Raw genomic sequence first — 13,034 nt, 5'->3', positions numbered from 1 at the left:
CATCATTCATTTCTCTCTAAACTAAGCTATAAAGTTTAAAAATATGTTTCTTTTTTAAGTTAACAAATATGTTGGAATAATTCTTGTCATTTTTTGTTTTTATTACATATAAAGTAGCAAAGGAAAGAAAGAATGTACAGAAAAAAAAGTATGTGAGAAAAGTGAGAAAAGAAAGGTGTGAAGTTCTCGATTAACTCCACAAAAGGAAATGCAAGTATGCAACTATGTTGGTCAAATCTACTGATTTCACTCGAATTAGGACTTTTAAATTGCATTTGTTTAAGCAATATGTTGTATTTCCTTTTCCTAGTCAAAAAAAGAAAATATAAGTCGGTTATATATATGCTATTTTCCATACATTACAAAAAGTAGACCCTAAACCCTAAAGAAACCATGCGTCCACAATTCAAACTCTCTCATTCAAAACTGTGAAAGCTGCCGGAGATAGAATTAAAGAGCCATGGCCATGGAAGTCAGTTTACAACATGAAATTGACACTGATGATGACATGCTCTACTTAACCACCATACGACCAGCAAACAAAAAACCCATCATATTGGAAACCTTATGGCATGGAATAGATTATCCTAATGATTCCCTGGTCATCGATTGGATTTCCAAAATAAAAAAGTTTCAAGAGAAAAAGAAACAAAAGAATCTAATCTTGAGTCTTTTCCCTGATCGTAAGGCACAATACAAGAATAGCGGCTTTTCATACTATGATTGCAAAGGCCAAGTATCAAAAGCTCCTTTTGAGCTCTTACAACTATGTTTTGATAATCACTGCCTTTTCTACGAATTCGAACATTATTACCCTCATAAGAAATATCCGTTGGCTCTCTGGAAATGTTTGTCTGATAACAAGACAATTGTAGTTGGTTTAGGGATTGAGGATGCGGTCAAGAAGCTCGAGAAGGATTATAATATAAAGATTAGCAATTGGGTTGATTTGAGGGATAAGGCTAGGGAAAAGGCTACTTTTGGTGAAATTGCTAATAATTGTAGTGTGGAGAAATTGGCTAACAAGGTTTTGGGTGATGAATGGGATGTGAACAAGCCTGCTACCATGGAATGGTGGAATCCAGAAGTTAAATGGTTTCTTTCAGATGATAATGTTAAATTTGGATCATTGGATTCTTTTCTTGCTTATAGAATTGGCGTAGAATTGTTAAAAGATTAATTACTACGTAGTACTGTTTTGTTATTGCGATTGTTTCGTTTTCTTTCTGTTTTAGTTTATTAATTTCCTAGATCAATTTCTTGTCTAGAGAATTATAGAATTATAGTTAGGGTTTATAATTAGAAGGTTAATATATCATTCTTTGCATTGCAGTTGATGAATTTCAGAGTTGTTAAAGGATTAATTAGTAGTGTTGCTTTGTTATTGCTAATTAATGTTTTGTTTTTCTTTCTGTTTTTGTTTGATTTCTTAGATGTTCCAGTACAAAGAATTTTACATTAGGGTTTCGGTCAACGAATCTTTTATTTTTATTTTTTCCTGCATTGTAGACATGAGCTATTAATTACTTATACGTAGCTTTATTTTGTTCAAAAGAAAACTACTATGCTCAACGGTGCCTAACCAAACTGTCTTTAATTTAGATCTGGGTTTTTATTTGTAACCGTTCTTTGTCTTGAATTACGATATCACTGCTCAATATTCGATTCCTAGTGGGATGCGATCTCAGCTATTCATCCTTGTCCAACCCTTGTTGCATACTACAATCGCGGCTTCCCTCGCCACAATCACAATACAAAATTGCTTTGGCATTTTTACGTTCTATCATGCCAAAGACAATTCAAATCTTTTCAACTCTACTCTTGTCATGCCCCAGAATTGGAGGGTTGTAACTGGCACTGAACAAACACAACGCCCGTCTTGCGAACTCATATCTTTGAGAAAAATGTATATTTTAGCCGCTTCCAAAAATAATAGCCGATAAAATATATTTTTTTTTGTTGTATATATACGTGATATATATTTTGTACTTTTTGACTAGCGAATGCTATTAATTTCGGCCAACTAGCCAACTAGTCAGCCCGGTTCCCGATAAAATAAATCGAGTAAGGAACGCGATGCCAAAGAACTGGAATCAAGGTAAGGAACTCATTGAGTCAGGCACCGGGGGCACGACGCCCGCCCTCGAGTATATCGAGGTCATGACCTCGGGATCGGTCCAAATCTCAAAAGACGTCGGAGAGCATTACTGGGCAATCGAACACGAGTAACGGAAGGCCGTAATATCCGTGATCAACCGAGTATCGCGGCGTAGATCTCGGCACGTACCGACGGGAATCCAGTAATCAGTTAAACGAGAGATTTTTACCTTTTATAGAATTGTACTTTGGGTAAAACTCCCCTACTATATAAAGGGGAGCCTGATTATTCATTGAACAGATGGTAACACGTATCCCAAAGCAATATACTATTATTTTCACTATGATTGAAAGCTCTTATTCTCATTCATCAGTGCTGGCCATTGTGAGTCCGGATCGAGGGTGAATATTTTATCCTCCTCACGTGGTTTGAATTTACTATATCTTTATTTGTTTAATCTAACGCAATTTATCATTTGTATTGAATTAATCTGCATATCCTTAAAATCACTTATAAATTTAATTGTTATCTATTTTTTAGGGTAAATAATTTGGCGCCCACCGTGGGGCTAAGGGTAATAGTAGCAATTTGATATAAATTTCCATAACAAACCCTATTTTACACTTGTTCTTTGAGATAATGAGATGCTCAGGGAATTCGTGTCCCGATTTCAAATGGAACGAATGAACCTGCCTCAGGTCGCGGACAATTGGGTCGTTCAAGCCTTCACCAGAGGACTCAATACTCGAAGCTCATTGGCTTCATAGCAGTTGAAGCAAAATCTGGTAAAATGTTTGGCTGTAACTTGGGCCGACGTACATAACCGGTATCAATCAAAAATTAGGGTCGAAGACGATTAGCTCGGGGGCCCTTCCGGGTCCGTTTATCCTGTCAGAGCTATCGACAGACCTAAGAGAGACATTGATCGTGAACCGAGGTCAAATAGGGATCGGTATCAACCATACAATGGGGACCAAAGAGGTAATGGGTATGGACGAAACCCTGTGAGAACTTAAAGGAGAAGCGATCGAGATCAAAACAACCGGGGACTCATGAGCAAAAGCAGTTTTGACAGGCCCGCAGGGCCTAAGAAAGCACCGAGGTTATCAGAGTACAACTTCAACGTCTATGTTGCTGCCATCGGATGCATCAAAGACACCAAGTGGCCTCGACCTCTACAGTACAATCCAGCCCAAAGGTACCCCAACCTAATATGTAAGTATCACGGCTCTCATGTCCACAAAATGGAAGATTACCGATAATTGAGAGAGGAAATAGCCCGGTTATTCAACAACAGACATCTTTGAGAGTTCCTGAGCGATCGAGCCAAAAACCATTTCAGGAATAGGGACTCTAATAAGCAGATCGAGTAGGAGGAACCTCAACACATCATTAACATGATCATCGGTGGGGTCGATGTCCCCCAGGGGCCGATGTTAAAGTGCACCAAAGTGTCCATCACTAGAAAAAATTGACTCGATGTTACGTGCCAGAAGGAACCTTATCTTTCAACGACGAGGACATTGAAGGCATCGTGCAGCCACACAACGATGCACTGGTAATATCTGTACTCATAAATAAATCTCGAGTTAAGCGTGTGTTAATTGATACAGGTAGCTCGGCCAATATCATCAGATCGGGAGTCGTAGAGCAGCTGGGTCTACAGGACCAAATTGTGCATGCGGTTCAAGTTCTAAACGGATTCAACATGGCATGTGAGACCACTAAAGGGGAGATAACGCTATCGGTGAAAACCGCTAGAACCATTCAGGAAGAAAAGTTCTATGTGATCGAAGGAGATATGAGATACAACGCTCTGTTCGGGAGGCTGTGGATTCAAAACATGAGGGCAGTGCCCTCGATGCTACACCAGGTGTTGAAATTCCCAATGCCATGAGGGATTAAAATAATTTACAGAGAACAACAGGCCGCAAAGGAGATGTTTACGAACGACGAGGTGGTCCCGATATTCATACGTTCTACACCAAAGGATCAGAGTTTGGTCACCAAGGAAGGAACCAAATAACAATCACCGACACCGGCCCCAACCGAACTGAAGAAACAGGGGACGGATGAGGACGACGACTACAGAGTTCCCAGATCCTTCATAGTCCTCGACTATTCTGACGCCACCAAATCAAAGGTCAAAGAACTTGAGCAAGTCATATTGATCGAGCACCTACCCAATCATAAGGTATACCTGGGTACGGGGTTAAATTCCGAGCTCAGCAAGAAACTCATTAAATTCCTTATGGCTAACATAGATTATTTTGCTTGGTCCCACCTCGACATGACAGGGATCCCGCTGGAAATAACTACTCACAAGCTGAGCCTGGATCCGAAGTTCCAACTGGTCAAACAGAAAAGGATGCCTCAGTCCGAAGTTAAGCATGCATTCATCAAAGACGAGGTATCTAAATTCCTTAAAATAGGGTCCATTCAGGAGGTTAAGTACCCAGATTGGTTAGCAAACGTAGTGGTAGTCCCTAAAAGGGGAATAAATTAAGAAAGTGTGTAGATTACAAAGACTTGAATAAGGCATGCCCCAAGTACTCTTTCCCTCTGCCCAACATCGATCGCATGATCGATGCGACGGCCGGCCATGAGATCCTCAGTTTCATCGATGCCTATTCTGGGTACAACCAAATTCGGATGGACCCGGGCGACCAGGAAAGAATGTCCTTCATCACTAAGTACGACACCTATTGCTATAACGTGATGCCATTCGGACTAAAAAATGCTGGTGCCACTTATCAACGCCTAGTAAATCCGATGTTCGAAGAACAAATAGGAAAATCAACGGAGGTTTACATTGACGATATATTAGTTAAGTCCCTACGAGCAGAGGACTATTTGAAACATTTGCAGGAAACCTTCAACATATTGAAGAAATACAATATGAAGCTGAACCCAGAGAAATGCGCATTCGAAGTCGGGTGCGGGAAATTTCTCGGACTTATGGTGTCTAACTGGGGAATCGAGATCAACCGTGATAAAATCAAGGCCATAGAGGACATTACCGTGGTGGAAAATGTCAAGGTCGTTCAAATGTTAACCGGGTGCATAGCCGCTTTGGGCCGATTCATTTCAAAGTCCTCCGACAAGAGCCATCGGTTCTTCTCGCTATTAAAGCCATGATTGCAGGTCTCGAACTGGCTAAAATCCTGGGGGCCGAGGTTATTGAAGCTAAGTGCGATTCCCTTCTTGTGGTGAACCAAGTCAATGGAACGTTCGAAGTCAAAGAGGAACGAATACGAAGGTACGTGGATAAACTACAGGTGACGTTACATCGATTTAAGGAATGGACTTTGCAACATGTATCTCGAGATCAAAACAGCAAAGCCGATGCTCTTGCCAACTTAGGATTGTCGGTTGATGATGATTAATTCAACTCGGAAATGGTCGTACAACTCATGAAATAGGTAGTGGAATAAGGCCACGCGGAGATAAACTTGACAAGCTTAACCTGGGACTGGAGAAACAAGTATGTAGATTACCTGAAGATCGAAAAACTGCCCTCAGACCCTAAAGAATCGAGAGCTTTGCATACGAAGGCGGTCAGGTTCAGCTTGTCCGAAGACAACACCCTATTCAGGAGAAAGTTTGATGGCCCACTCGCCATATATCTCGGACCGGGAGATACCGAGTATGTTTTGAGGGAAGTTCACAAAGGCACCTACAGGAATCATTCGGGTACTAAATCGTTGGTTCGTAAGATAATCAAAGCCGGATACTACTGGATCGGCATGGAAAAATATGCAAAGGAGTTCGTGTGAAAATGCGACGGATGTCAGAGACATGCACCAATGATTCATCAGCCCAGGGAGCACATTCGATCTTGTCACCCTGGCCATTCATGAAATAGGGAATGGACATCGCTGGCCCCCTGCCATGAGCACCTGGTAAGGCTCAATTTATATTATTTATGGCTGACTATTTTTCTAAATGGGTGGAAGCCCAAGCATTTGAGAAAGTCGGGGAGAAAGAAGTTATTGACTTCATTTGGGACCACATAATATGTCGGTTCGGAATACCGGCCGAGATCATGTGCGATAATGGGAAGCAGTTCATCGGCTGTAAAGTGAGTAAACTTTTCGAGGACCATAAGACCAAAAGGATCCTATCGACACCCTACCACCCTAGTGGGAACGGGCAGGCAGAGTCTACGAACAAAACCATACTCCAAAATCATAAGAAGAGGTTGGCTGACGCCAAAGGGAAATGGAAAAAAAATTTGCCCGAAGTCTTATGGGCATATCGAACAGCCTCAAAATCTAGTACCGGGGCTACCCCGTTCTCGTTGGTCTATGATGTCGAAGCTCTAATACCGGTCAAAGTAGGGGAACTAAGTCTTAGGTTCCGATACGCGACCGAAGAATCAAATGATGAGGCCATGAGCAAAAGCCTGGAACTGTTGGATGAGAGGCGCGAGGCCGCCCAAAAACAACGAATCAAAAGGTATTACAACCGAAGAGCCAACCTCCAACACTTCAATATTGGGGACTTGGTATTAATAAAAGTGACACTAAACACCCGGAACTCGGACGAAGGTAAGCTGGGCCCGAATTGGGAAGGTTCATATCGAATTATCAAGATCACCGGCAAAGGATCATACAAACCCATAGCAGGAAACGGTGAGCGACTAGCGAACAAGTAGAACATAATCCACTTAAAACGGTACTACTGCTAAGGTACAACCCCATTCATTCTTTTCTTTACATATATTACAAATTGAAATAACACTTGCAAGCAACGACCAAAGAATAATGCAGTTATTAGGCCTAAAAGCACGCGTTGTACTCTTTTTTCCTTGAACCGGTTTTGTCCCAAATGGGTTTTTCGGTTCAAAGGCTACCCTTGGCAAAATTATAATCTAAAAACTTCTAATTAAGAACTTTAGGGAAAGCTTACGGTCATACCAAGCCCCCACGAGTTCTAAATAAAATCACATCGAGAACAAGCCTTATTTGAATGTCCGAAAAAGACCTTATTACTACGTGCTAAGGCATTTAAAATCTTTGCAATCGTAAAGAAAAAGCCAAAAGAAACAAACTTGAAAATTTCCAGCGGAAAAAAAGAAAAGCCTTGTATATATATATATATATATATATAAAGATCTTTACAAAGGCCAAACGACCTTAACAAAATATACAAAAATACAAAAACAAAGAAAAATCTACAAGGCACCTAAGGCTGATCCTCGCCAGAGCCCCTCGTCACCGGGACCATCGGGGTCTTCTCCGCCCTCGGATCTGCCGGAACCCTTAGAGCTTTCCTCATCCTCGGGATATGCCAACTTCTTGGCCTCGGCCTCGAGCCTCTTAACATTTTTGATCTTGGCCGATAAGTTGAAACCTCGGGCATGAACTTCCTCGAGAGCCTTCCTTCGGGACTGCCACTTCACGTAATCGGCACTAACTTTCAGGCAGTCATGGGCTACCTTAGCGTCAGCTTTGTACTAGTCCACCTTCTCTTCAGCATCGGCCCTGGTTATTTCCGACACTGACTTGGCTGCTTTAAGCTCCTTAGCAAGGGTATCCCGTTCGACAATGGATGAGCCCAATTGAGACTAGAGGTATTCGATTTTGCTGGACCGGGCCTCAGCTTGCTCCCTCGCCACTCGAAGTTGGGCCTCCGCCGAGGCCAGCTGCTCCTGGGCAGTCTCCTTTTTCGAAGCCAATCGATTCATTTTTCCCTTTCACTCTTCGGCCATGGCCTTGACCTCGTCCACCTCGGCTCGAAGCTGGTCAACCCGATCAACCTTCTGCTGGACCTACGGGTTCTGACCGTTAGTCACCATGTCTAACTCGTCATCACTAACTTCAAAGATCTTTACCTGTTCTACTAAGTTGGCATGTTCTTTCTGAGCCGCGTCCAACTCGGCTCGAAGGTTCTTGACTTCTCCTTCACATTGCTTGATGAGAAGCTTATACATATCCCTCTTCTCAGCAAGCTCTTTGAGCTCGGCCTCGAGTTGTCTAAGCTCATCCCGGTACCGGAGAAAGGTGTCATAACGAAGCACCAAGGCATGCAAACTATGAAAAAGAGAAGGCATTAGAGTCATCAAAAACCCGAATTCGAAGATAAAAGGGTGTGATAAAACCTCACCCGGTTCAGCGCCTGTTGTGCTTCATTGAACAAGCATGGCACATCCACTTCATTCATTTTGCCTGGTCTTCTTCAGTTACCAGGCACCGGAGGTAGCTAGCTACCCCAACAAGGGCGGAAAGAGCTCAAGCATCCTCCAGGACGGTGATAACAACTGATCGCTTCCGGTCAGGATTTGTCCTCTGAGCGGGAAATCGATTGATCAACCTAGGGCTCGAGTTTGACCCACCGACCTCCGAGGATGGACTTTTCCTCGGCACCTCTAAGTCATCCAACCCGGTAAAGTCTTCCAGGGCAGTTGAGTTTACACCATCAAAGAAGCATCGGAGGGGAACATCCGCTCCATGAATCCCTTCATTGGATCGTTCCTTTGTCACCCGGGCTTCATCAAACATAGACTCTTTGAACGAAGGAGATCCAGAAATATCTATAACACCGGGCGGGACGGAGCCGGTGCCTCGAGAGATCTCGACCCTCACTTTGGCACCAGCCTCATGAATTTGAGAGGGGATTAAACTCCGTCGTTTCTCCCCTCTCCCCCCCCCCCCCGCCCCCCATCCGTTCCTCGGAAACAGACGGCTCATGGGCCATAAAGAGCTCGTATTCCTCAGGCTCATCCCTGAGCTGGAAGAGTGAGTCCGAGTCAGACACTCGGGAGCTGGAGCTTTCCTTTGGCTTACAAACTAACCTTTTCCTTGGTTTCTTTTTCTCTGAGCTCAACGAACTCGGGGCCCTCCTTCTTTTCTTCTCTCCTAATGTGGCTCCCGGCTGCCCCAAAATAGAATAATCAGCGGGCAAGTCCTCATCCCCAACCGGAGGCCTAAGCTCGACGGTCTTAGGCAAACCTGCAAAAAGGAAATAGAAGAAATAAGAATGTGATGCTAGAAGAAGAAACCCAACACAACTTATTCGGGAAAGAAATATTACCATGGGAACCGGCCTCCCAACAACCCTTTGAGAGTTTGCGCCACGAGTGCTCGGAGTAGGGAATCTGTGAGACAATGTCTTCGATCCACTCCTTGAACCGAGGGATAGCATTTGGGACTCGAGAAACAGTTGCACCGCCGCGAATACCAATGAGGAAAAGGGAGATGAACATGAAATCAACAATCAAAGGAAAATTGTAATTACGTGATGCATTCCACTTCTCGGGAAATGACCTAAATTTGGCCGGAATCAAGTTCGAGGTCCTCAGCCAAAAAAAGCGTCCATGGTAGCCCTGATCTTGGTCTTCATCGATGCTTAATAATTGGGATTTACTAGCCTTGCGCACAAGCTTTATCAGTCCCCCTCGAAAGATTCGGGGACTGTACAAAAGGAGTAGATGATTGACGGGGAGCCAACATGAGTCAATCTTGTTCACAAAAAATCGAAGGAGGATTACAATCCTCCACAACGATGGGTGGATCTGACCGAGGCATACCTCATCCTCCTACAAAAGTCGATAATGATCGGGTCCACTGGGCCCAGTATGAAGGGATAAGTGTAAACACTTAGGTATCCCTCAAAATGGGCAGTAATAGCCTCTTTGGAGTCGTGGACCACTATGTCCTTGTCGTCCTAGTTGCAGTCCTTTCGGACCGCGGGGAGGACATCATCGGTGATTGAGCAAATATATCCCCATGCCTCCTCACGCCGACACTGTACCGAAGAGGGCTTCTCAACCTTGAAGTCGTCAGTGACTGAACAACCCCCGGGAATGAACATCTTCAAGGGAGGTTCGGCAGCCGGTTTATCGGTAGCCACGTTAGCAGTGGACCTCTCGAGGTCGACCACATCAGGAGTGGTTTTGTTAATTTCGATAGTCGGTTGGGAGGTAGAAGCAACCTTTTGGGGAACATATTTGGAGGTTTTGGCCATTGTTATCTGGAAAAACTCGAAAAAGATAGAGAAAGGTTGAAAGTTGGAAGACCAGATGTGTTGGCTTGAGTAGAGGATGAGTATTTGCAACGTACTGAGGAATCTTGAGTAACGGAGTTAAAAATGCTAGAGTATAAAAAAGGGTAATGAAATCCTGAAGGCACGAGGGTAGAAGTTTGGACGTAAAGTAATAAATGAACGAATTAGGGGATATTTGGAGGGGTTCCACGACATTTCGCGTCCAGGGACAGCCAACCGATGGCTGACACGCATTTGAGGTCATAATGACACGACCGGGACATTTCGGTTTCTTTGTCGTTTTGTGTCGCAGCGTATTGAAGAAGAGATCGAAGAACTCATGTCATTCCTTGTCGTTTACGTAAAACTCACTCTCCGAGAAATGAGGGGACTATCTGTATACGAGTGAAACCGGACCCATAAGTCAGCCCGTTTCCCGATAAAATAAATCGAGTAAGGAACACGATGACAAAGAACCAGAATCAAGGTAAGGGACTCATCGAGTCAGGCACGGGGGGCACGACGCCCGCCCTCGAGTATATCGAGGTCATGACCCCGGGATCGGTCCAAATATCAAAAGACGTCGGAGAGCATTACTGGGAAATTGAACACGAGTAACGGAAGGCCGTAATATCCGTGACCAACTGTGAGCACCTAATTTTTGCCCTAATATAAAATTACTCCTAAAAAATCCAAAAAATAGCTTTAAATTATTTTTCTATATTTTTACTTAGTTTGCTTTGTACGTATTCATGTTTGATGCATTTTTAAGTTGTATTTTAAATCCTAAAGAAAATACAAAAATATTTTTAATTTTTATATTTTTAGATTTTAATTGCATAATTAATTGCATCTGTAAAACACTAAAATACCAAAAAATACATTAGTAACTCTACATGCATTTGTTAGCTAAATGAATTAGTTAATTGTAGAAAAATAGGTCATTAGGTTAATTTTATAAATTAGTTAGAATTATGAGTGTTAAATAAATTGATTAGTCTTGAAAAATACAAAGAAAGAAAAGAGAAGGCTATGGGGTTTCATTACAGCTTTGGGCCAGGTGCTTCTAGTGGCCCATTTTCTTTTCATTTACCCCAGCCCACTACCCGCCAGCCCAATATTCCCTCTTCATCTCTAAAATAAACCCTAATTTCACCCTCCCCTTTGATTCTCAACACTGAAAAGAACGGACCCCCCCTCGCTTCAACAACCAGCGGCGCACCCCTCCCTCTGCCCCATCTTCAATCTCTCTCAGGACCTTCCCCCATTTTAAAACCTAGAGTCGCCTCTCCTCCTTCTCCGGCTCTCTCACCGAATCCCCCACACAATACTCCTCATTCTCACATACGCGCCTAAGCCATCTAGATGCACTGGGAAATGCCAAAACTAGATCTGAAAATCAAATGCTAGAAATAATAGAAAGAAAACTGGATTTTTCAATGAAGATTTGAAGAAAAACGAGTTCAAAGATAAATTTCTTTTCTTCCTGGATTTCTGCAAGCTATCAAAGCTCAAATTGGTGGTTGTTGTGTGCTGATTCTGTGGGATCTGCGTTGCTGAGTTCCTTACATTTATCATCTAGCCTCTATCGGCATTCTCATTGTGATTTTTCATTTTAGGTATTCCTTTAATCTCTCATTTAGTGTGCGCTCAAATTTGTCACATACATGCTGAAATTTCATTGAAATGTTTGTTACTTAGTGTTTGTTGATTACTGATTTCATCTAATCTGCCATTACATTATATGAATTGATGTGTATAATCATCATGTGTCTCATACAAATTCACATGTAATTCTATTTTTGTTTCATTAGGTACATGTTGTTCCACTTAGGGATTGTACTGACTGATATTTGAATTTGTTCTCCTGTTCTTTTAAATTAAAGTTTGCATGAAACATTGAGTATAAAGAGATTCCGAGCAGTAAGAAAGCGGTAATTTCAATACTACGAGCTTTAAGTTGAGTCTATAAAAATATATTTTTATGAATCGCATCTGAATCATTGAGAGAGTCAATTAATTCGTTAAAGCTTGAATCCAAATACAGTGGTTGAAGACGAGAGTGTGCAAAACAGAAGGAACATTGAGTTGGAATCATTTTTCTTGGTATTTGTTACAGTAATGTCATATAAGACTTTGGTTGTGCTAATTTTAAACACATCTTTAAGATAAGCAAATGCTGGATTTGTAAACTCAATTTGATGTTGGTTTGTATTCATGTATACCATTTAAGATACATTTGTGTTTCATACATGATGACCTCCACATGCAAAACTGATGACCTCCACATCCATCCCAAACTTAGAAAGAAATAATCATGAACACCGTAGCTTGCTTTAGGCGTGATTAATAAATCATCCTGGCTATGGGTACGGTTCTCGTGGTATGGTCACGATACATAAATCCCATTCGAGTGTGCGTTTCACGTGACTCAATCAGAACTTCAAATAATAATTAAAATTAACATGTTGTAAATCGCGGGTGCGTTTCACGTGACGCGATTCGCAATGTGTACAAAAACAATAAGTGCACGACATCGCGACTTATTTAAATGCCATAAGTCCTGAAAAGCAGTTAAAATTCTATTTAAAAGCGGTTCGAAGGTAAAAATGCACATAAGTCTTAAAACATGAAATAAATCAGATAATTAGGCCAAATATTAATTTTTAAGCGACCGTGCTAAAACCACGGAACACGAGGGTGTCTCACACCTTTTTCCGGGTTAACAGAATTCCTTACCCGGTCTTCTGTGTTCGCAGACCATAAATAAGAGTCAATTTCCTCGATTTGGGATTTAAAATAAACCGGTGACTTGGGACACCATAAATCATTTCAAGTGGCAACTCTGATTAAATAAATAATCCCATTTCGAACAATATTACTTTAATTGAAAAAACTCCCCTATCCCCCTCGGGAAAAAGGAGGTGTGACAGCTCTGGCGACTCTGCTG

General features: G+C 42.2%; 1 protein-coding gene across 1 annotated transcript; it reads left to right on the top strand.

The window, feature by feature from the left end:
- The first annotated feature begins 460 nt into the window (after positions 1–460).
- Positions 461–1,180, top strand: LOC104107491 (uncharacterized). The gene has a single exon (XM_009616317.1). It carries the CDS (start codon positions 461–463, stop codon positions 1,178–1,180), a length of 720 nt encoding a protein of 239 aa, XP_009614612.1.
- Positions 1,181–13,034: the final 11,854 nt, after the last annotated feature.

This window comes from Nicotiana tomentosiformis, chromosome 12, assembly GCF_000390325.3.
Source record: "Nicotiana tomentosiformis chromosome 12, ASM39032v3, whole genome shotgun sequence".
NCBI classification, from domain to species: Eukaryota; Viridiplantae; Streptophyta; class Magnoliopsida; order Solanales; family Solanaceae; genus Nicotiana; species Nicotiana tomentosiformis.
This window is presented reverse-complemented; position numbering and strand designations above follow the sequence as displayed.